Source organism: Atractosteus spatula, chromosome 16 (genome assembly GCF_055471065.1).
Source record: "Atractosteus spatula isolate fAtrSpa1 chromosome 16, fAtrSpa1.hap1, whole genome shotgun sequence".
In the NCBI taxonomy this organism is placed as follows: Eukaryota; Metazoa; Chordata; class Actinopteri; order Semionotiformes; family Lepisosteidae; genus Atractosteus; species Atractosteus spatula.
The window spans coordinates 17,672,524-17,697,779 of record NC_142721.1 but is presented as its reverse complement, the minus strand read 5'-3'; the positions used below and the strand labels follow the sequence as shown (position 1 = coordinate 17,697,779).

Below are 25,256 nucleotides of genomic sequence, written 5' to 3'. Positions count from 1 at the left end.
ACAATACATTAAAATATAATACAGTGAACTAGAATACAGAGTATTACAGCACAGCATTAACATACCATACAGCGCTATAGACTATAGTACAGTACAGTGTGTTACAATACGTTACAGAACAGTGTACTATAGTACAGCACAGTATAGTACAACACAGTGTGTTATAATACAGTATAGTGCAGTAGACTGTAGTACAGCACAGTAATACAGAGTACTAGAGTACTATCTCCCTCGATCAATGCTGCCCGTTATCTCCCTGGATCAATACCGCCATATTTCCCTGAATAAATACCGTCCACTATCTCCATCAATCAATAACCGCCCATTATATCCCTCGATTAATACTGCCCCGTATCTCCCTCGATCAATACCTCTTGTTATCTCCCTGGTTCAATACTGCCCGGTATCTCCCTGGATCAATACTGCCCAATATCTCACTGGATCAATACCGCTGTATTTCCCTGGATCAATACTGCCTACTATTACCCTCAATCAATACTGCCCAGTATCTGCCTGGGTCAGTACTGCCCAGTATCTCCCCTGATCAGTACCACCCAGTATGTACAGTACCTCAATCAATACTGCCCACTCACTCCCTGGATCAATACTGCCCAGTATCTCCCTGGATCAATACTGCCCAGGATCTCCCCTGATCAGTACCACCCAGTATGTACCTCGATCAATACTGCCCACTCACTCCCTGGATCAATACTGCCCACTCACTCCCTGGATCAATACCGCCTGGAGTCACCCTCCCTCAGGGCCGCTACACTGTAGCAGAGACAAAGGCTGCTGGTTTGATTGTGTCAGTTCTTCCAGTTACTGAAGTTCTGTCCTTCTTACCTGAAACCCAGCTAGAAAGCTGTCCTGCTTCCTTCTTAACACAGCTAGATCACCCTGACAGCAGGAGGACTGATATTCAAAATAACAGTTGGCAATTTTAATCATAATCACACGAGATACGTCTCTGCTAATGTTGTGTCCTACCTGATTTATTGCACTTATACGCTCTGAGATAAGAACAAGAATTACATTTTCAAAATTCACCTGCTCTTAGAATTAGAGATTTTTTTATTTTTGGTCTTTAATTTCCAGGTTTTCAGGCTGGTCTTAATTTGTGTTTAATTGCGGAAGGGTTGGGCTAGATGCAAGACTGAGGAAGAGAGGCCGTGTGATTGGGTCAGTGGTGTTTGTAGAGGCTGTGTGATTGGGTCAGAGGTGTTTGTAGAGGCTGTGTGATTGGGTCAGAGGTGTTTGTAGAGGTCGTGTGATTGGGTCCGAGGTGTTTGTAGAGGCTGTGTGATTGCGTCAGAGGTGTTTATAGAAGCTGTGTGATTGGGTCCAAGGTGTTTGTAGAGGTCGTGTGATTGGGTCCGAGGTGTTTGTCCGAGGTGGGTCCGAGGTGTTAGCAGGTAATGTCCCAGGGGGGGCAGTAAGTGAGTCAGTCCTCCAGTGTGATTGGAGGAGCTGGGTGCTGATTGACAGCACCATCTGGCTGATAGCTACAGGCAGAAGGAGGACAGTGCACACATGACTCCAGACACACAGATACACAGGTGTACACACGAGGCTCCAGCTAGGCTGGGGAGGAAAACAGAGGAAAACACAAGGACAGGCAGGAGAGAGGCTGCAGGAGAGAGTCCCGATAAAGCCAATCTGTAAGCGAGAGGAGGGGCTCGAGAGAAAAATAAGAAATGTCCAGGAGAATCAGATGCCAAACTCTGCAAGAGACTCTAACAGGCCTACTTCTCAGCTGGCTCGGGAAGCTTCCAATGTTCCCTCTAAGCTGTGTGCCTGGAAAATTGAACTGCACACAAAAGATTAAATTAAAAAACAAATCTGATAATAATAAAAAAAACACAGTCATGTGCTAAATTGGCCACATGAGACTGGCTGCGAGAGGCCCAACTTGGCTGTGCGCATTATTACTGCTACTCGAGAATCGATATCTGTGCTCTCGTAGTCTCGAACCTCCCTGCTCATGCTCGCGCAACACTCAGTCTCTATAACTGGCCTCGTTGTCGCTGTCCCGGTCTTTTGGATCTCTATGAATTCTACGATCTTCTATGAAAATGGCTATATTAACAAAAAATAATTTCAGGTTTACAATTTTCCATACACTCAATTCAGTGCGCACACGTTTTTGTCACTAGGGAAAAAATTTGCACAACTTGAAATTTTTGTGCACACAGGCCATTAAAAATGAGAGGGAACATTGCTCAGCACATAGAGAAATCCCAATGGAAAGAGCTCTACTGTGCAGGAAGACTTTAGTCTAACACTGTGTCTTCTCACACACAAAGAAAAAAACTCTAACCAACTCACTCCCGGCTACCACCAGGACTCTCTTCAGAGCCCTGACTAATCTACCCCGTGTGAGACTGGGGTACCCCATTTACCCTGTGTTAGAATTGGTCTCCCAGACGTAATTAATCAACAATGCGTCACACTTTATCTAAGTTTCACACAATAAAGTCGCCCTCTAGTGGCAGGTCAGGTGAAACTGTTGCCCTCGCAACTGCTGGCTGCTCCTCTGGGTCAAATCCCAGCAGCTTCTCTCTCTGCACCTCCTGCCTGAAGAGGCACCGCAACTGGAGCCTTGTGCTTATTTCGAGGGGTGAGCATGCGCGTGTTCTTGTGATGAACATGTTCACTGCTGTTTAACACGCTCGCACACTCGTGTGCTTGTGTAGCAGTGTAACTGAGAGAGGACACCCTGACTGGATGGAGGCTAATTTACTAAGACAACCAGCGTGACTTGTAGAGCACGTTCTCTGTGCACAGAGCCGTACGAGTTATTGTGCAGCTAATCACCTGGTCACACGCGCGAGTGTGAGTGTGTGAGTGAGTGAGAGTGTGAGTGTGAGTGTGAGTGTGAGAATAAGCGTGAGTATGAGCGTGTGTATGTGTGTATGTGTGAGAGTATGAGTGTGAGCGTGAGTGTGAGTGTGAGTGTGAGCGTGTCTATGTGTGTGAGTGTGTGTGTGTGAATGTGTGTGAGTGAGTGTGAGTGTGAGTGTGAGTGTGAGTGTGAGAATAAGCGTGAGTATGAGCGTGTGTATGTGTGTATGTGTGAGAGTATGAGTGTGAGCGTGAGCGTGAGTGTGAGTGTGAGTGTGTGTGAATGTGTGTGAGTGAGTGTGAGTGTGAGGGGACAGGGGCCGCCTCCCCCTGCTGGCCAGCCGGCGGACTCTGAAGCGCGGTGTGGAGACAGCAGGCCGTACAGCTGGAGCGCGGGGGGTGTCTGTGTGTGCTGACCAACGCGCCGCGGGCTGTCCGCCCAGCTCTGCTCGTGATGGCGGTGCAGCGGCTATTTCCTGCGCGCCAGCAGAACGGCGCCCACGACGACGGCTGCGACCGCGATCACCGCCCCCCCCAGCAGGAAGGGCTTCAGGCTCTCCAGCGTGGCGGCGCCGTTGGGCGCCTCATCGGCGGCGTGGGCAGGGGTCTCCGGAGGGGGTGCGGGTGGGTCGCTGGGCGCCGGGGCCTCGGGCGCGTCGGCGGGTTTGCGCATCATGGGCGTCGGCTCCTTCCTGTCCTTTACTGACTCCGCCTTCGCCCCGCCAGCGGGCTTGGCCTTCGTCTCCATGGCGATGGCGCGGGCGGGGTGTCCTGTCTCTTGAGGGCGCTGTGTGCCTGCAGGGAGAGTGAAGACAGACTCACTCATCACTGAGATCTCCTGCCTCACACTGCCTCTGCCTCACAGACAGCCCCTCAGCGCTGCCTCACACTGCCTCTGCCTCACATGCAGCCCCTCAGCGCTGCCTCACACTGCCTCTGCCTCACATGCAGCCCCTCAGCGCTGCCTCACACTGCCTCTGCCTCACAGACAGCCCCTCAGTTCTGCCACACACTGCCTCTGCCTCACATGCAGCCCCTCAGCGCTGCCTCACAGACAGCCCCTCTGCGCTGCCTCACACTGCCTCTGCCTCACACTGCCTCTGCCTCACAGACAGCCCCTCAGCGCTGCCTCACACTGCCTCTGCCTCACATGCTGCCCCTCAGCGCTGCCTCACAGACAGCCCCTCTGCGCTGCCTCACACTGCCTCTGCCTCACACTGCCTCTGCCTCACAGACAGCCCCTCAGCGCTGCCTCACACTGCCTCTGCCTCACATGCAGCCCCTCAGCGCTGCCTCACAGACAGCCCCTCAGCGCTGCCTCACACTGCCTCTGCCTCACATGCAGCCCCTCATGACTGCCTCACAGACAGCCCCTCTGCGCTGCCTCACACTGCCTCTGCCTCACACTGCCTCTGCCTCACAGACAGCCCCTCAGCGCTGCCTCACACTGCCTCTGCCTCACATGCTGCCCCTCAGCGCTGCCTCACAGACAGCCCCTCTGCGCTGCCTCACACTGCCTCTGCCTCACACTGCCTCTGCCTCACAGACAGCCCCTCAGCGCTGCCTCACACTGCCTCTGCCTCACATGCAGCCCCTCAGCGCTGCCTCACAGACAGCCCCTCAGCGCTGCCTCACACTGCCTCTGCCTCACATGCAGCCCCTCATGACTGCCTCACAGACAGCCCCTCTGCGCTGCCTCACAGTGCCTCTGCCTCACATGCAGCCCCTCAGCGCTGTCTCACACTGCCTCTGCCTCACAGACAGCCCCTCAGCGCTGCCTCACACTGCCTCTGCCTCACATGCAGCCCCTCATGACTGCCTCACAGACAGCCCCTCTGCACTGCCTCACAGTGCCTCTGCCTCACATGCAGCCCCTCAGCGCTGTCTCACACTGCCTCTGCCTCACAGACAGCCCCTCAGTGCTGTCTCACACTGCCTCTGCCTCACAGACATCCCCTCTGCACTGCCTCTACCTCACACTGCCTCTGCCTCACAGACAGCCCCTCTGCACTGCCTCACACTGCCTCTTCCTCACAGACAGCCCCTCAGCGTTGCCTCACACTGCCTCTGCCTCACAGACAGCCCCTCAGCGCTGCCTCACACTGCCTCTGCCTCACAGTCAGCCCCTCTGCACTGCCTCTGCCTCACACTGCCTCTGCCTCACAGACAGCCCCTCAGGCTGACGAGGCACTGAGGCCTGCTCTGTCATCAGCACCAGGAGAGAGGAGGGAGAGACGAGGGAGGGGGGAGCGGAGACGCTGGTAGTGCCGCTCTCTCCCAGGATGGACAGGGAGGCAGGAGATGCTGAGAAATCCCGTGAGAAGAAGCTGGTACCTACCTTCCACACGGCTGTCCGGGGACACGGAGAGTGCGGTGCTGCCACTGGATACAGGAGTGGAGAAGAGGAGAGGTCCTGTTACCAGGGAGGCAGCCGGAGTCTCTTCAAGGAGAAGGAGGAGAGGAGAGATGGAGGACACAGCCACTGCCACAGGAGCGGGGGGGGCTGGAATGTACGACTATGTCAGGAAGAGGGGGAAATGAGAAATCTGCTGTTGCTGGGAATCTGCTGACAGACACTGACACTGAGCAGTATACTGCAGCTCCAGTGGCTCTGACATCTCTCGTCTCTGATCCCTCACTCTGTCTGCTCTGACAGGGGACCCCTCTCTCTGTACTCTGACAGGGGGACCGCTCTCTCTGTACTCTGATGGGAGGACCCCACTCTCTCTCTGCTCTTACAGTGGGATCCCTCATTCTCTCTGCTCTGACAGGGGGACCCCCTCACTCTCTCTGCTCTGACAGGGGACCCCTCTCTTTCTCTGCTCTGACAGGGGACCCCTCTCTTTCTCTGCTCTGACAGGGGACCCCTCTCTCTGTACTCTGACAGGGGGACTGCTCTCTCTGCTCTGATGGGGGGACCCCACTCTCTCTCTACTCTGACAGGAGGACCCCTCACTCTCTCTGCTCTGACAGGGGACCCCTCTCTTTCTCTGCTCTGACAGGGGGACCCCTCATTCTCTCTGCTCTGACAGGGAACCCCTCTTTCTCTACTCTGACACTAGCATCATCGTCCAGTCTGGGGTCAGGTCTCCGGCAGGTCCTCACTGTCCCCTCTCGAACCTGGGACCCTCTTGGTAAGAAGGCCAGCACCACAGTAGACCTGTCTTAAAGCAGTCTGAGCCAACAAAGGCCCAGGGACGAGCTGCTGACCTGCCCACCCACAGGAGAAACTACACCGAGCCAAAGGTGCAGAACAACAGCTCTTTATTGAGAGAAACATCTACAGCACAGCTAGTGCAGCCCCCACTTACACAAATACACACTGAAACACACTGATACACACACACTGACACACTCACTGACACACTCACTGAAACACACACACACACTCATACGCACTGACACACTCACAGACACACACAGACACTGATATATACACACACACTAACACACTGACAATGTGTGTATCAATGTAAAGGTGTCCAGGTCCAGCCCAGGACCGCTATGACAGCTCTCTTACCCTAGAGGGCGCTGTCCCGTTCTTACACTCATTCACAAAGCTGTCAGTGTACAGCGGGGTCTCGACAGCTGGAGCTCAACAGCAGGCAGGTGAGCGCTGCGCTCTGGCCGTGGGTCTGGCAGGGAGACGCCAACTTCCTCACGAGCAGCACAGCAGAGGAGGAGCGAATCTGGCCAGCGAGCGGCTCTGTCCCTGCCGCCGTGTCCAGGAAGGGGAAGGACAGGCCGGAGACAGCTGGACAGGCTCAGGACAGCGAGGCGAGCTGGCCGCGGAGCCGGGGGAGAAGGTACAGGCATCCTCCGGCCCAGAGGAGAGTTTCACACTCCGTCAGCTGAGTGCCATACGCCTGCGATTACTGCTGGTCCTTTCAGTTGATCCGTGTTCATTTTCAAACTTCAAGCCAATGCGTTAGTATGTCAATTATCATATATCACCTAGATCAAGATTTCTTACGTCTGTTAGCCAAACACACTACATGCTGTAGGACATGATGAGACAGTATAAGGGTGGAGATATAGCCAAGTTTCCCTCGAATTATCGCAGATGTCGACACCCTTGTACTGTGCTGTGGAACCACCAGTTTCCTGTGATGTCATCAGGGTCCCGTTAATGACCCATCCTGGGCTGGAGGAGGTTCTCACACACACACACACACACACACACACTCCTCAAAATTGACATTGGACGGTCTGAAACCACTACAGTCGGGAGATGTCCACTGGGGCAGGTCAGTGGCGGAATGTGCGGAGCAATCCCAGAACCCTCTGCTGGGGTCACACAGAGGTCAGGGGCTGGGCTCAAAGTGTGGGGATGTCACTTGGACTGATGGCCTGTTTTGGATGGTTAACTGGGGATCTCTGCGTAATGGGTGTGGCTCAGCCAATCAGAGCTGCTCTGGCTGACCGCGGGGCGGGCTCGAGGTCGGACGTCACATTGTGCGCGGGCTGTAGTGGTGACCCGTGAGAACTGGGGCCTGGCTGTCCGGTCCTGGACAGGCACACCGGCACAAGCTCTCCCACACCCCTCTTGTGCAAATCAGCATTCAAGTATAAAAATGTCATCACTAAAACACAGGTGTGTGTGCACACAGGACGAGCAGACACACTCAGGGACAGATGTGTGATGGGCAGGCAGGTGGACAGACAGACAGATGGACAGACAGGCAGGTGGACAGAGAGGCAGGTGGACAGACAGATGGACAGATGGACAGACAGGCAGGTGGACAGACAGACAGATGGACAGAGAGGCAGGTGGACAGACAGGCAGACTGATGGACAGATGGACAGACAGGCAGGTGGACAGACTCTCCAAAACAGAGATGCACATAGTGACAAAGACACCCCGGCAAATCAACACAAACAAAAACTAAAAACAGATTTTCCTAAAATGTTGTCATAATTATAAAACTGAAATGAACTTCAGGAAAAGTAAAAGCCTGCAGTGTCTGTGAGCACTTCAGCCACTGGCCCTGTGGGGGGCTCTGTGTGACCCCGATCTCAGACGGCCATCAGAGCCAGCCAGCCACTGGCCCCATTGGGGGCTCTGTGTGACCCCGATCGCTGGGGGCTCTGTGTGACCCTGATCGCTGGGCGCTCTGTGTGACCCCGATCACTGAGCACTCTGTGTGACCCCGATCGCTGGGCTCTGGGGGCCGGGGGCTGGGGGGCGGCTGCAGCAGTGCATGCTGGTAGCTGGTTATTCCTGCCGACGCGGAAGATGGCTGAGCAGGAACTCCCCAACCCCCAGGAAGTAGATGACCTGCGCGATGCCGAAGAGGGGGGCGATAACCAGAGCACGACAGTACGCCCCCTTCAGGAAGGCAAGGGGACCTTCACGCTGCAGGATCTTCCTGTGGGCACAGACAGGCAGTCAGACGACCCAGGCAGAGAGACAGGCAGACAGGCAAGGAGAGAGACAGGCAAGGAGACAGACAATGAGGGAGATAATCAGACAGACAGGCAAGGAGAGACAGACAGGCAGACAGGCAAGGAGAGAGACAGTCAGACAGACAGTCACAAGCAGAGAGACAGGCAAACAGACAGACAGGCAGAGAGCCGGTCAGGCAGACAGGCAAGGAGAGAGACAGACAGGCACGCAGACACAAGCAGAGAGACAGATAGGCAGGCAGACAGGCAAGGAGAGAGACAGACAGTCAGGCAGACAAGGAGAGAGACAGACAGGCACACAGACAGACAGGCAGACCCATGCAGAGTGACATTCTGGCACACAAACAGACAAGCACAGAGGCAGACAGGCATACAGAGACAGCTCAAGCTCACAGCGCAGAAGTGCCCAACCCTGTCCCTGGTGCAGACAGAGACGCTGAGTAGGAGCTGTGTGTCTCCACGTTCTAGCTGTAGCTGTTTTGTGTTTTACAAGCACAGTTGTGTAGTTGTGTGTTATTCTTACCTAATGCAGTCAGTCACTCCACTGTACGTGTCCTCATGTGCCCCTCTCTGGAGAGACTGCAGCCTGGTCTTTATCACTGAAACACACAGAAACACCTCCTCTGTGTTACAACATACGCTACAATATTTCACTGGCTCTCACTGTCTTCCAGTCCCTTAGCTCCTGTGTCCCCCTCTCCCTCTGTCTCCCAGTGTCCTCTCCCACTGTATCCCCAAGTATCCCAGTGTCCTCTCCCACTGTATCCCCATGTATCCCAGTGTCCTCTCCCATTGTATCCCCAAGTATCCCAGTGTCCTCTCCCATTGTATCCCCATGTATCCCAGTGTCCTCTCCCATTGTATCCCCAAGTATCCCAGTGTCTTCTCCCACTGTATCCCAGCGTTGTCTCCCTCTGTGTCCGCATGACTCCAAATGTCCTCTCCCTCTGTATCCCAATGTCCTCTCTCTCTGTCTTCCAGTGTCCTCTCCCTCTGTATCCCCATGTATCCTATTGTCCTCTTCCACTGTATCCCAGCATTATCTCCCTCTGCGTCCCAGTGTCCCCAGTGACTCACCGTCACAGGGGTTGACGGCCACAGCCGCAGTGCTCCCAGCCACACAACCAGCTGCGAATGACACGTAGAAGGGGGAGCCCCCCTCCTCCCGCTGGCCAAGCTTGTTCAGGTTGGCGAAGAGTGGGAAGTAGATGATGGAGAATGGCACATCCCTGGGACAGAGGCACGAGCAGAGCAGATATTCACTGTGTATTACACCTGAGCAGTGTGTGATATTCACTGTGTATTATACCTGAGCAGTGTGTGATATTCACTGTGTATTATACCTGAGCAGTGTGTGATACGCACTGTGTATTACACCTGAGCAGCGTGTGATATTCACTGTGTATTATACCTGAGCAGTGTGTGATATTCACTGTGTATTACACCTGAGCAGTGTGTGATATTCACTGTGTATTACACCTGAGCAGTGTGTGATATTCACTGTGTATTATACCTGAGCAGTGTGTGATATTCACTGTGTATTACACCTGAGCAGTGTGTGATGCGCACTGTGTATTACACCTGAGCAGCGTGTGATATTCACTGTGTATTATACCTGAGCAGCGTGTGATATTCATTGTGTATTACACCTGAGCAGCGTTTGATATTCACTGTGTATTATACCTGAGCAGTGTGTGATACGCACTGTGTATTACACCTGAGCAGTGTGTGATATTCACTGTGTATTATACCTGAGCAGTGTGTGAAATTCACTGTGTATTACACCTGAGCAGTGTGTGATATTCACTGTGTATTATACCTGAGCAGTGTGTGATATTCACTGTGTATTACACCTGAGCAGTGTGTGATATTCAATGTGTATTATACCTGAGCAGTGTGTGATGCGCACTGTGTATTACACCTGAGCAGCGTGTGATATTCACTGTGTATTATACCTGAGCAGCGTGTGATATTCACTGTGTATTACACCTGAGCAGTGTGTGATATTCACTGTGTATTATACCTGAGCAGTGTGTGATACGCACTGTGTATTACACCTGAGCAGCGTGTGATATTCACTGTGTATTATACCTGAGCAGTGTGTGATATTCACTGTGTATTATAACTGAGCAGCGTGTGATATTCACTGTGTATTACACCTGAGCAGTGTGTGATATTCACTGTGTATTACACCTGAGCAGTGTGTGATATTCACTGTGTATTATACCTGAGCAGTGTGTGATATTCACTGTGTATTATACCTGAGCAGCGTGTGATATTCACTGTGTATTATACCTGAGCAGTGTGTAATATTCACTGTGTATTACACCTGAGCAGTGTGTGATATTCATTGTGTATTACACCTGAGCAGTGTGTGATATTCACTGTGTATTACACCTGAGCAGTGTGTGATATTCACTGTGTATTATACCTGAGCAGTGTGTGATACGCACTGTGTATTATACCTGAGCAGTGTGTGATATTCACTGTGTATTACACCTGAGCAGTGTGTGATATTCACTGTGTATTATACCTGAGCAGCGTGGCTCCCAGCCCCTTGTACAGGCCGGCGATTCCTTTGCTCCGCAGGAGATCCCGTGTGATCTGCATGGCTGTAGGTGATTTTGTCTCCGTAGCAACAGTCCCCCCTGGGGTGGAGCTGGCAGTCTGGGCCATCATCTTCCTCTGAGCCGCTGCCGTTCAGCAACATTAGAGAGACAGGTTAGTTCACACACAGCCAGTCTGTCAAACCTGCCCAAGGCAACCAGCACTGCTGGAACAGAAACTCTCACAGTAACTCGATGAGATGGTTCCTCTACTTCTACACATACAGGTCTCACCAGGTCAGACTGGGGAGCTGGTTATCTGACATTCACTACACTTCCACTGGATCACCCGAGGGCTGTGTCTTCACCATACTGTACATTCTGTACCCTAACAACTGGAAGAGCACACACACAGACCTCAGGAAGAGTGCTGATGACACAGCCCTGGTCAGCTTATTAAAGGGCCTTGCTAAATGATTTTACTACATGCAGTGATGAGTTCTCCCAGAAGTTATGTTGAAATTAGTGAAAACAAAGGAACTGCTCAATGATTTTATGAAAAATGCAACACCCTTCCAATCTACTGTAATTAATTAATAAGTAATTAATGGTCAGTCTGTAGAAATAGTCAAGGACAATGACAAAAACCTAAGACAGTACAATTGTTGTGACACCACTTATGAAAAAGGTCAACTTAGACTCTGTTTTTCTTAGAAAACCCATCCATTTCAGTGTAGAGAGAACTATTTTAACACCCCTCTTCAGTCATTTATTGAAAGTGTCTTAACAAGCTGTCATGTTTGGAAACATCAGTACAGTTAATTGTAACCGGTTGGGAAAATTCGTAACAATAAGTAGCAACATAACCAGGGCAAATCAAATCAACTTCAATTCCTGTACAAACAAAAGGTTATAAGAAGGCAAAGAGCAGATGGAGTGTGTGTCTCACCCCTCCACTGTGAGTTTACACTCTTCTCCTCTGTGCTCAGGTGAAACAGACTCATCCCCACCGCAGTACCTCTCTCACTGTAACACTATTGTACTGTCCTCTTTGTTGGGAATGTTTGTCTTCCTGGTTGTGTTGCTGATGGACTGAGGCTTAAAACACATTTCCCCACAGGAGTAGTAGGCTTGAAGTGAACTGAAGTGAATTTTCCATAATTTGTAATTACATTTGTGCCATTGAAAGTAACTTCCCAGCTGCTATCGTTCCCGAAATATAGCGCCTTGTTTTTCGGGTGATCATGTGACCATGCACGGTGACTTTGACCTCCAGTGACCCCGTCTGCCGAGTTCAAGCGCTCTGTTACCAGTGCGATAGTAATTCTGCAGTTGTGTTTCTCCGTGTGCCCTGGTGGGGGGCGGCGGTTGGTTTTGCTTTTAATACCAGTATCTTCTGTGCGTTTGTGTGAACAGGGAAATTAAAATTGTCACCAATATCAAACCCTAATTAGAACAGTTGTGGATGCAGCCTTAAAAGGCGAACATTTGCAAGCAACTGCATGTCCTTACAAAGAGGCTGTAACTAGAGCGTCTCAATTTCGTAGCCGTGTCCTTTAAAAAAATCTGAAGAAAGAATATCCATATCTCACTATATCTCGAAAACCAAAGCAGCTTGGAAGTAACTTTCAACGGCACAAACGCAGCACTAACAAATGAGGTGAGTTTCATCGTTTGTGCTGTCTGTAGGGGGGCCAGCTTCACGGAGCTGAATTATCCTCCATCTGCGTTCTGCCAGCCAATAAAGAACAGTACCGGCGCTGGCCGCCAGAGGGCGCCAGGACTCTGTTTCTACACGGAGCTGCTTCTGCACTCAGAAAGTCGACGTCATCTCTCTCTCCCTCGACCCCCAGGGGTACCTGGGTGCCGATCCTCACTGTGTGACCCTCAGGCTGTGGCAGGATGAACCCCAGGGGTATGTGGGTGCCGATCCTCTCTGTGTGTCCCTCAGGTTGTGACAGGGTGTACCCCAGAGGTACCTGGGTGCCTATCCTCACTGTGTGTCCCCCAGGCTGTGACAGGGTGAACCCCAGGGGTAGCTTTGTAAGTGAGAGCTCTGCAGGCTCGTGTGGAGTAAGGGCAGGAGACAGGGTGTCGGCCTGTCACCCCCTACCCCTCACTCACCAATCCTCCCCGCGTCTTGCAGCTGGATCTTCAGCATCTCCATGGGCGTGGTCACGATCACCTGACAGGTCCCAGCCCCACAGCCAGCCAGCATCTCTCTGAGCAGAGTGAGCTGCTGCCTGAGAGAGAGAGACAGAGACACACAGAAAGAGACACACAGAGAGACAGACAGACAGACACACAGAAAGAGACACACAGAGAGACAGAGACACACACAGAGAGAGAGAGACAAGGACAGAGATACAGAGAGAGAGAGACAGAGACACAGAGAGAGAGAGAGAGAGAGAGAGTCAGAATTAGGGCCAAATTCGGCCAATACCCTTTACTAATCAATATACAGAAGAGAGTAATAAAGTATTGGCACAACCTAAAAACGCAGCAACCAAAATTCCTACCACCGCAAAGCCCTGCTGAGCCAAAAGCTGAGAGAGGGTGTCTCAGGCAGGAGGGTGACGGGAGGAGAGAGAGAGCCAAGAGCTGAGCCCAAAACAGAGCCCCCTGAGCCAGCTGGTCCTGAGGCTCACTGACCTGAGCCACACCGACACTAACCAGCATCAGGACCTGCTAGAGCACCACAACCCAGACTCAACCACATCACAGCACAGATCAAACAACAATATCTCACACACTGGGACACACACACACAAACACAACATAAACTGGAATGCTACAGAACCCTAAAGAGACAATACACACTAGCCAAATATTTGACCAACATCAGTAACAGCGATAGAGACTGGATACAGGCAGACCTGGCTGCCCATAGAGGACAGGCTCAGTGACCACAGCCTGGCCAAAGAAACTGGAGGACAGGCTGTGCTTCCACTGCCAGAGGGGAGAAATAGAGATACACTTCCTTCCTGTGATCTACTGTCACAACCTGAGGAACAGACAGTGAGCCTGTCACTCAAAAATAATAATACAGTGTGTGATCTCCTGTCACAGCCTGAGGAACAGACAGTGAGCCTGTCTCTCAATAATAATAAAACAGTGTGTGATCTCCTGTCCCAGCCTGAGGAACAGACAGTGTGCCCGTCTCTCAATAATAATAATACAGTGTGTGATCTCCTGTCCCAGCCTGAGGAACAGTGAGCCTTTCTCTCAGTAATGCTCCATATTTGTATGTGAATGTATTGTGATGTGTCTATATTGTAAATGTCTGTAGATTTTATGTTAATTGTATTTGTATTGCTTTGGCAACATTGATTTATTCGTTAGTCATGCCAATAAAGCATCTAGAATTGAACATTGAATTGACAGAGACACAGTAAGAGAGAGGCACACACACACAGAGAGTGAGAGAGAGGCACACACACACACACACAGAGAGAGAGAGAGAGAGCGAGAGACAGGCTGCACTGTGACAGATACTCTGGGATGAGAGAAACATTCTTCCCTAAATTCAGAAATCTAATCCCAGAGTTCCCACACCTGCCAGAATCACAACGGGTCCCAGTCCTACTGGGAGAGGGAGGAGGGAACTCAGTTGAACTGGCAACCCAGTACATGTCACAGCCTGAGGAACAGTGAGCCTGTCTCCCAATAATGCTCAATACGTTTACAGTATATGTAAATATTTTATGATATGTCTTTATCGTAAATGTCTGTAATATGTCTGTAGATTTTATTTTATTTTTATTTTTTGTTTTGTTTTGTGTTAATTTTATTATTTTATTTGCTTTGGCAACACTGATTGTACCCATCGGTCATGCTAATAAAGCACCTTGAATTGAATTGAACTGGGAGAGACACACAGAGTGAGAGAGGGAGAGACACACACACAGAGTGAGAGAGGGAGAGACACGCACAAAGTGAGAGAGAGGCACACACACACAGAGTAATAGAGGCAGAGACACACACAGAGAGCACTGACTCAGGTCAGACCAGGACACATGATGCTCAGCCAGGTTCCTGCCTCTCGTAAAGAAAGGCCTCCAGCTCCTCAGTCAGACTACCCCCTGCAGGCTAGCTGGGGCTGTGGGGCAACTGCTCTTTCAAATCCTTTATTTATTATTTTACCCTGAAGCTCAGAGAGCCCCCAGTAGCCCTGAGCAGCTCTTATATTTGCAAAGCTGTACCTGGGATGATCCCCTCCAGTCTGTGAACAGAGGAGATTCCAAGGAAACATCCAGAATCTCCACAGATATTGACAAGGTCACCTAGGCTTAACTGAGCCACCCCCAGTTAATTATTAACACTCTGGTCTCATCTATAATTCAGCTGGAACCTTTTAGTTTCCATGGCAACACCCAGAGGCAGACCCAGGGGGCATGTCTGTGCTCCAGACAACAAGGAGGGCTCCAGAGGTTAAAGGTCACAATTTCCTCCACATCAGGACGACATCGGTCGGTCAGCGACAGTCTGTTGATTGGTCTCACCCATCCCTGGAGAGCCAGTGCCGGAAGAAGTCGTTAGCGGCCAGTTTGATGGCTTTTTCTGGGGTCACCAGTGTGAGGTTCACTGCAGCACCTGAGAGGGGGGACAGAGAGTGTCTGAGTCAGAGCTTCTCAACGTGTAATAAAGACTGGAGCCCCAGCAGCACAGTGAGAGCCCTGGGGGACCCCAAAACTGTAAGTGGGGTGTCTGGTTTCAACAGGAGGGTGACAGTGAGAGTGTGTTGCAAGGATGCATTGTGACCCAACGCAGAGCTCCAAGTCCAGTCCTGAAAACTCTGCAGTTTGATTTTTGAGAGTTACTTTAGGAGTTACCTTCAACTCCCTATGAACAAATCAAGAACATAAGAAAGCTGTGAGTCGAGAGAAGGCTGTCCAGCCCAGTAGCTTGTTTGCTCGGTAGTGTCTGACTGGTCCTAGAATCTCTCAAGCTGTTGTTTGAGAGAAACCAGGGTATGAAAACAACAGGGCTGGACAGCTTCTTCCACACTCCCACAACCCTTTGTGTAAAGAAGCATCTGCTGTTCCCAGTATGTACTTCCCCATAGTACCTGACTTGACTATCACTGCCGTTCATTGTCATACAGTATAGCGCCTTTATCCTGTCTGCTTCACATCCTCCAGCCCAAACACCATTTGCACACCCCAGTGTGTCCTACCTCTGTACATCCCGAAGTATCCTTCAGACCGGATCGTCTTGAAGAGGCAGTCAGACCTGAGAGCACACAGGCATACAAGTCAGAGTTAGTGTACACTGTGCAGTATCCCAGTGTAGGACAGTGCAACACAGTACAGTATGCAGTAGTCCAGTGAAGTGCAGAGTGCAGTAGTGTTGTACAGTGCAGTGCAGTTCAGTGCAGAGTGCAGTGTGCAGTAGTCCAGTGTAGTGTACAGTAATGCAATACAGTGCAGAGTGCAGTAGTGTTGTACAGTTCACTGTGTACAGTAGTGCAGTTCAGTGTAGTGTGCAGTACAGTGCAGTGTGCAGTGTACAGTAGTCCAGTGTAGTACAGTGCAGCGCGCAGTAGTGCAGTACAGTGCAGTGTGCAGTAGTGCAGTTCAGTGTAGTGTGCAGTACAGTGCAGTGTGCAGTAGTCAAGTGTAGTTCAGGGCAGTGTACAGTAGTGCAGTATGGTGTAGTACAGGGCAGTGTGCAGTGTACAGTAGTGTAATACAGTGCAGTGTGTAGTAGTGCAGTGTAGTACAGGACAGTGTACAGTAGTGCAGTACGGTGTAGTACACTGTAGTGTGCAGTAGTGTAATACAGTGCAGTGTGTAGTAGTGCAGTGTAGTACAGGGCAGTGTACAGTAGTGTAGTACAGTGCAGTGTACAGTAGTTCAGTGTAGTACAGTGCAGTGTACAGTAGTGGTGTACAGTGCAGTGTGCAGAAGTCAAGTGTAGTACAGGGCAGTGTACAGTAGTGTAGTACAGTGCAGTGTGTAGTAGTGCAGTGTAGTACAGGACAGTGTACAGTAGTGCAGTACGGTGTAGTACACTGTAGTGTGCAGTAGTGTAATACAGTGCAGTGTGTAGTAGTGCAGTGTAGTACAGGGCAGTGTGCAGTAGTGTAATACAGTGCAGTGTGTAGTAGTGCAGTGTAGTACAGGGCAGTGTACAGTAGTGTAGTACAGTGCAGTGTACAGTAGTCCAGTGTAGTACAGTGCAGTGTACAGTAGTGGTGTACAGTGCAGTGTGCAGAAGTCAAGTGTAGTACAGGGCAGTGTACAGTAGTGTAGTACAGTGCAGTGTGTAGTAGTGCAGTGTAGTACAGGACAGTGTACAGTAGTGCAGTACACTGTAGTGTGCAGTAGTGTAATACAGTGCAGTGTGTAGTAGTGCAGTGTAGTACAGGACAGTGTACAGTAGTGCAGTACGGTGTAGTACACTGTAGTGTGCAGTAGTGTAATACAGTGCAGTGTGTAGTAGTGCAGTGTAGTACAGGGCAGTGTACAGTAGTGTAGTACAGTGCAGTGTACAGTAGTTCAGTGTAGTACAGTGCAGTGTACAGTAGTGGTGTACAGTGCAGTGTGCAGAAGTCAAGTGTAGTACAGGGCAGTGTACAGTAGTGTAGTACAGTGCAGTGTGTAGTAGTGCAGTGTAGTACAGGACAGTGTACAGTAGTGCAGTACGGTGTAGTACACTGTAGTGTGCAGTAGTGTAATACAGTGCAGTGTGTAGTAGTGCAGTGTAGTACAGGGCAGTGTGCAGTAGTGTAATACAGTGCAGTGTGTAGTAGTGCAGTGTAGTACAGGGCAGTGTACAGTAGTGTAGTACAGTGCAGTGTACAGTAGTCCAGTGTAGTACAGTGCAGTGTACAGTAGTGGTGTACAGTGCAGTGTGCAGAAGTCAAGTGTAGTACAGGGCAGTGTACAGTAGTGTAGTACAGTGCAGTGTGTAGTAGTGCAGTGTAGTACAGGACAGTGTACAGTAGTGCAGTACGGTGTAGTACACTGTAGTGTGCAGTAGTGTAATACAGTGCAGTGTGTAGTAGTGCAGTGTAGTACAGGGCAGTGTACAGTAGTGGTGTACAGTGCAGTGTGCAGTAGTACAGTGTAGTATAGTGCAGTGTACAGTAGTGGTGTACAGTGCAGTGTACAGTAGTGTAGTACAGTGCAGTGTGCAGAAGTCAAGTGTAGTACAGGGCAGTGTACAGTAGTGTAGTACAATGCAGTATGCAGTAGTACAGTGCAGTGTACAGTAGTGGTGTACAGTCCAGTGTACAGTAGTGTAGTACAGTGCAGTGTGCAGTAGTCCAGTGTAGTACAGTGCAGTGTACAGTAGTGGTGTACAGTGCAGTGTGCAGTAGCTCAGTGTAGTACAGTGCAGTGTACAGTAGTGGTGTACAGTGCAGTGTGCAGTAGTTCAGTGTAGTACAGTGCAGTGTACAGTAGTGGTGTACAGTGCAGTGTGCAGTAGTTCAGTGTAGTACAGTGCAGTGTACAGTAGTGGTGTACAGTGCAGTGTACAGTAGTGTAGTACAGTGCAGTGTGCAGTAGTTCAGTGTAGTACAGTGCAGTGTACAGTAGTGGTGTACAGTGCAGTGTACAGTAGTGTAGTACAGTGCAGTGTCCAGAAGTCAAGTGTAGTACAGGGCAGTGTGACGTAAGTAGTGCAGTACAGTGTCTGGCTGGGTCATACGAACATGCTGGAGTACAGGCGGGACCCATTCTGCTGGTTCTGCAGCCTGGTCTTCGCCAGATCAATGGGAAACACACAGGTGACCCCAATCAGCCCGGCAATCCCACCATTGATCAGCTTCGCAGGCAAACTGAGGAACAGAAAGAGACAAAGTCAAAGCTGAGCTCCTGGACCCAAGACCAGCCCCATCCCTCCCCAGAGTCACTTACCTGATCTGTTTATCAGCCATTTGCTAGACACCAGAGCACAGAGCACAAGCTCACTGCCCTCCTGCCTGTTTGAGGAACTCTGGGTTTCTGCTGGACTGGCCTGTTACTGTCTGAGTGTCTCCAGGTCCTCTTGGAGGGCTGTAAGAGAGAAATCAGAACCTGTTCAGACTGTGTCCCAGACCCAGTCCCTGAGTTCAAACTGGTAATCTGGTAGTACAGTCTGCACAGCACAGCAGAGCACACAGCCGTTCAGTTTAATATTCGCAGTGTAGCAAAGCAGAACACTGCCTTGTAATCTGACACAGCTCCTTAGGGTATTATTATAGGCACAGTACAGTACAGTAGAGCACAGTATGGTCCTCTCCTCTCCCCTCTCTCCAACTCAATTCAATTTGATTCAATTCAAGATGCTTCATTGGCATGGCCAATTGAATAAATCAGTGTTGCCAAAGCCTATACAATTAATATAAGTTCTACAGACACAATATAGGCACAGCATAATACATTCACATACAAATATGGAGCTTTATTGAGAGACAGACTCACTGTTCCCCTGGCTGGGACAGGAGATCACACACTGTATTATAATTATTGAGAGACAGGCTCACTGTCTGTTCCTCAGGCTGTGACAGGAGATCACATACTGGGCTGCCAGTTCAACTAAGTTCCCTCCTCCCTCTCCCAGTAGGATTGGGACCCGTTGTGATTCTGGCAGGTGTGGAAACTCTGGGACTAGATTTCTGAATTTCGGGAAGAATGTTTCTCTAATCCCAGAGTATCTGTCACAGTGCAGTAGGAAGTGCACCTCTGTCTCTATTTCTCCCCGCTGGCAGTGGGAGCACAGCCTGTCCTCTCTGGGCAGCCAGGTCTGCCTGTGTCCAGTTTCTCTGGCCAGGCTGTGGTCACTGAGCCTGTACCTCTTCAGGGTCTGTTTCTTTTTGCTGTTTCTTATCTTGGTCAAATATTCGGCTAGTGTGTATTGTCTGTTTAGGGTTCTGTAGCATTCCAGTTTATGTTGTGTTTGTGTGTGTGTGTCCCAGTGTGTGAGATATTGCTGTTTGAGTCTGAGTTGTGGTGCTCTAGCAGTGCTGTCCTGATGCTGGTTAGTGTCGGTGTGGCTCAGGTCAGTGAGCCTCAGGACCAGCTGGCTCAGGGGGCTCTGTTTTGGGCTCAGCTCTTGGCTCAGCAGGGCTTTGTGGTGGTAGGAATTTTGGTCGCTGTTTTTTAGGTGTAGCCAATACTTTAATACTCTCTTCTGTATGTTTATCAATAGTGGGTACTGACCTAATTTGGCCCTGCACCCGTTGTTAGGAGTTTTTCTCTGTACATGGAGGATGTTTCTACAGATCTCCATGTGCAGAGTTTCTGTGGGGTGTTTGTCCCATTGAGTGTACTCCTGGTCTGTTAGGGGACCCCACACTTCAATGGGACAAATGGGCAATGGGTTGGATTACACTTTTAGATATTTGGAGCCAGATTCTTGTTGCTGGGTTGATGTTGAATTTTGTTTAATCTTATTGTGTAGAAAGCCCTAAGTGTCTTCTCCTTCACTGCTAGGTCAAAACTCCCAGATGAGCTGATAGTCTCCCTCTCTCCTCTACCTCTCTCTGCTCTTTGTCCTTCAGTACAATCTCACTGATCTTGGGAAAGGCGACACACAGAGATCTTTCTGTAAAGTCAATGTCGAAAACTGATAAAGCTGCTGGTTCAGGCTGGCTATAAATAGATTAGTATACAGCACACAGCCTTTCCGGGAAGAGTGGGATTGCTGCTCCCGGATTAATATTCCCCTCCTACCATCACTGGGATTATGGCTGTAATCACCTTGGATAACAAACAGCCTCAGTCTAATAACAGGGCACAAGGAAGCTACTGACAAGACCTCCCTCTCTTCACCTGGAGTATAAATACTTTCCACACGTACAGCTAGGGTATGCATTCTGAACATACTGCACACCTGGAGCATACATTCTGTGTATAACAGACACTCAGAGCATTTACACAGCACAAACTGCAGACCTGAAATATATACAGCATACACTGTACACCTGAGGTTAATATACTATATAGGAACAAGTAATAGGTTTATTCCATGCTGAAAAAAAGAAGAAAGAGAACACAACGTTTCGGCCGTGGAGCCTTCTTCAGGTGTCACACCTTCACACCTGAAGAAGGCTCCACGGCCGAAACGTTGTGATCTCTTTCTTCTTTTTTTCAGCATGGAATAAACCTATTACTTGTTCCTTTGCAGCCTACGCATGCTGATGCAGCTACCCACCTGAATATACTATATATATATATCATACACCTGGAATATATACACTGTACACCTGGAGTATACATACCGCATGTATCATACACCTGGAGTATATACACTGTACACCTGGAGTATACATACCGCATATATCATACACCTGGAGTATATACACAGTACACACAGTTCACCTGGAGTTTATATATACTGTCTATGTTACGCCCCCAAATAAACAAATGTCTACCCTTAAGCAGAGTACAATTCAGCTCAAGTACATCAGTGGCACCAACCTGCGTCTCTGTGGAAGACCTGTGCCCCTGATAAATGTGCTAAGTGTGCCTGCATCCTGTGTTAGCACTGTGCACCTGGTGTGCTGTCTGCACACTCCTATCAGCCAAGGATTGTCTGACCTTTGTGTGATAGATAACAGCCTGCTTCAGCCCTGACACACCCCACACACACTGACTGAACACTGAACAGACACTGCTGAGGAGATATCAGAGACTGCTCAGGGTCGCACACTGCTGAGGAGAGATCAGACACTGCTCAGGGGCGCACACCCCAAGAGTAACACACTGCTGAGGAGAGATCAGAGAATGCTCAGGGGCACACACCCCGAGAGACTGCACACACTGCTGAGGAGAGATCAGACACTGCTCAGGGGCGCACACCCCGACAGACTGCACACACTCCTGAGGAGAGATCAGACACTGCTCAGGGGCACACACCCCGAGAGACTGCACACACTGCTGAGGAGAGATAAGACACTGCTCAGGGGCGCACACCCCGACAGACTGCACACACTCCTGAGGAGAGATCAGACAATGCTCAGGGGCACACACCCCGAGAGACTGTACACACTGCTGAGGAGAGATCAGACACTTCTCAAGGGCGCACACCCCAAGAGACTGCGCACACTGCTGAGGAGAGATCAGACACTGCTCAAAAGTGCACACCCCGAGAGACTGCGCACACTGCTGAGGAGAGATCAGACACTGCTCAGGGGCACACACCCCGAGAGACTGCACACACTGCTGAGGAGAGATCAGAGATTGCACTCTCTCTCTCACTCTGTCCTCAGGATTTACCCTTTCTCGCCTCTCAGATTTCTCAGACTCTCTTCCTCTTTGATTCTGTTCAAAGTCCCTTCCAGGGTAGGTGGCTCAGAATTCTGCAACCTGATTGGCTCTCTGGGCTCCATGGGGAGGGGCTTCACTACACAGCTCCATGTGTCCAGATGGTGGGGAGAGATCTGAGGTCACACAGCTGCACACTGGACTGGATTCATAACAACTGGACTGGATCAGCACCACTGGATTGTTCACTGAAGCCACAGCTGCAGACCGGACTGGACTGATAATAACTGGAATGGATAGTGTAATATTCACTGTTTATTGAAGCCATACAGAGGCAGACTGGACTAGGTTATTAACTAACCAATATCTTATATATTTAAACTCTTTTTATATTTCTGAATAACCCAGACTCGGCCTTAAGTTAACAATAGTGCAACACCCACAGCAGCAGACAGAGCAGGCAAGGACTGCTTGGGTCGAGCCCTGTCTATGTAGCGGAGCTAGTTCGGACACAGTAAACATCATCGCCCTCCCTGCGCGTAGCAGGGACCTCAGCTGCCTAGGCTGAGGGAGGTCTCCTTTAGCTCATGCGGCTGGTTCTCTGTTGCGTTATGCCAGAGACCGGAGGGCACGAGCCCACACGGAACCGCGATGGTCACATCTACAGCCTGTATGTATCAGGAGCTGCTCTCTCCTGTCTGCTCTGAGCTGTCGCTGTTTTGTGTGGTTCATGTTTTTCTCAGGGGAAAACAAGCTTGCAGGCAGGGGATGAGGCCAGAGGTCACACTGCTCTCTTCCTCTCCTCCCTCACCTTGGGAAACAGACCAGCACAAAGGAAGGAGAACAGTCTGACACTGTGCTGCACATCTCACTGAGCTATTGTGAAATGTCCCTGGAGAATGAAAGAGACATAATGGACTCAGTGATTTCAGACACCTGATCTCTGAAACAGGGAGAAGCACCTGAACCAGGGCAGAGAGAAAAGAAAGGAGAGAGGGAGGGAGAACTCTGCCTCACCCACTGGAACACAAACACACAGACTGAAATGAAGAAATCAGAAACTCACAGTGACCACAGCCTGGCCATAGAGACTGGACACAGGCAGACCTGGCTGCCCAGAGAGGACAGGCTGTGCTCCCACTGCCAGCAGGGAGAAATAGAGACAGAGGTGCACTTCCTACTGCACTGTGACAGATACTCTGGGATTAGAGAAACATTCTTCCCTATATTTACAGATATAATCACAGAATTCCCACACCTGCCAGAATCACACCAGGTCTGAATCCTACTGGAAGAGGGAGGAGGGAACTCAGCTGAACTGGCAGCCCAGTATGTGATCTCCTGTCCTGTAACTGACTGACACACTGACACAGCAACTGACATACAGACAGTGATTGACACAGTAATTGACACAGTGACTGACTCACTGACACAGTGACACAGCAACCGACTGACACACTGACACAGCAACTGGACTGACACACAGACACAGTGACACAGTATCTGACTGACACACTGATTCAGTAACTGACTGACACACTGACACAGTATCTGACTGACGCACTGACACAGTGACACAGTATCTGACTGACACACTGATTCAGTAACTGAGACTGACACAGTATCTGACTGACACACTGATTCAGTAACTGACTGACACAGTGATACAGTATCTGACTGACGCACTGACACAGTGACACAGTATCTGACTGACACAATGACTGACAGACACAGTAACTGACTGACACACCGACGCAGTGAGTGACTGACAGTGTCGTATGCAGCACCTGACACACTGACACACTAAAGTCCCTGCTGTGCTGGACAATAGAGAGAAAGTACAGTGTCAGTGTTTTTTATTTATAGAGACAGGAACTGCCCAATATTTCGAAATATATGAGAGACAAAAAGAGAGAGAGAAAATGTGCGTCTGTAAGTGCTCTGAGCAGCTGTGTATTTCAATTCCCAGACCAATATATGAGCGACGCACACATTCAGACAAGGCAGCGCGTTCATATTCTATAATAATAATAATAATAATAATAATAATAATAAAGATGATGATATAAGAAAGCTTTAACTTGGCAGACACCTCGCTCTCGGGATCGTACGGCTCGTTTAAATCTGTCGACAAGCACCTCGGTGCGCGCAGAGGCTGATCTGCGGTTCACTGCCCCCTCCGTGTGCACACGTGTGTCCAGACACCTTCACCGACCCGCCCTCTCACACACAGCCCAGCCCGAGTTAGGGACAGCGAGATGGGGAGAGAAAAGGCGGCTCAGGACGCACCGCTTACCCGGCCGCCAATCCGGCAGATAGCGGTTCGGGAGAGTCTGTATAATGGAGCCGTCGGCCCCGTGGGAGAAACACGGAGAGGAAGAGAGCCAGCTCAGACAGATCACTCCCACTCACACACACATACATTCTCTCCAGCTGATCACACCAGCACACGCACAGTCAGACAGATCGCTCACACACACTCACCCCTACAGATCTCTCACACGCACTTTCTGACCGACGGATCTCACACACACACAGTCTCTCCGACAGATCACACTCGGACACACTCGACTCCGCCGGTTGCTAAGCAGTCTCGCTGGCTGTCTGTGCGAGTCGGCAGCGGGCGGACCGGCGGACAGGCTGCGCTGTGCCCAGCTGAGCTCCGTGCGTCCGCCGCTGTCCCGCATCTCCGGCCGGCTGACCGGCAGCCGCTGTCCCGCAGACCCCCGAGCGCAGTCTGACACATTTGTATGGAGACAAGCGCATAAATAATCCACCTTGTATACTGACACAGGTTAAGGGAAGAGAGGCGCACACGGTAAATAGACGATGGTCCTGATGATCTTGCCCTCACCGTCTCCTCCGATCATCCGCAAGCCGGGTGCGTGCGCCGGTAGCGAGTCCTCAGCGGTCTGTCGGGTCTCGGTTCTGCCTCCTCTCTCCGGTGCGACAGGCTGACAGCGAAGCAGCGCCGGTGTGTCCCTGTGCAGGGAAAGAGAACAGAATGAGAAAGAGAACAGAAGGGAAGGAGGGGGGGTGTTAGGATCGCAGTCTTACCGCGAATCGCGACGCCCGGCGGTCAACTGCGGCCACTGCAGCGGCAGAGCCGGAAAAAAACAGGAGGGCAGACTGTCTCTGTGCGCCTGGAAGTGTGTGCGCTCTGTTTGTGAGTGTACATCTGTCTGAGTCTGTGGGAGTGTGTGTGCGTGTTGTGTATGTGCAGATCTGTGGGAGTGTGTGTTGTGTAAGTATGTGTGTGTGTGTGCAG

General features: G+C 50.6%; 1 protein-coding gene across 2 annotated transcripts; it reads right to left on the bottom strand.

Moving 5' to 3' along the window:
• Positions 1-6,088: 6,088 nt before the first annotated feature.
• Positions 6,089-25,053, bottom strand: slc25a22a (solute carrier family 25 member 22a). 2 transcript variants are annotated; one of them, XM_088935170.1, is made up of 10 exons: positions 24,843-25,053; positions 18,659-18,796; positions 18,454-18,579; positions 15,970-16,025; positions 15,296-15,386; positions 12,918-13,036; positions 10,781-10,940; positions 9,325-9,476; positions 8,771-8,846; positions 6,089-8,210 (listed from the first exon to the last, which is right to left on the bottom strand). In XM_088935170.1, exons 2-10 carry the CDS (start codon positions 18,676-18,678, stop codon positions 8,057-8,059), a joined length of 954 nt encoding a protein of 317 aa, XP_088791296.1. In that variant the 5' UTR covers positions 18,679-18,796; positions 24,843-25,053; the 3' UTR covers positions 6,089-8,056. The 2 variants fall into 2 exon arrangements, with proteins under 2 accessions (XP_088791296.1, XP_088791297.1); XM_088935171.1 differs by having other exon boundaries at positions 24,779-25,006.
• Between the last annotated feature and the right edge of the window lie 203 nt (positions 25,054-25,256).

What these genes read in the sequence shown, in the direction of transcription:
- slc25a22a (XM_088935170.1), bottom strand. Translation starts at nt 18,678, where the DNA reads ATGGCTGATAAACAGATCAG. An exon ending in ATGGCTGATAAACAGATCAG is followed by an intron (nt 18,580 to 18,658) that starts GTAAGTGACTCT and finishes TCTGTTCCTCAG; the next exon opens with TTTGCCTGCGAAGCTGATCA. An exon ending in TCCCGCCTGTACTCCAGCAT is followed by an intron (nt 16,026 to 18,453) that starts GTTCGTATGACC and finishes GTGTGCTCTCAG; the next exon opens with GTCTGACTGCCTCTTCAAGA.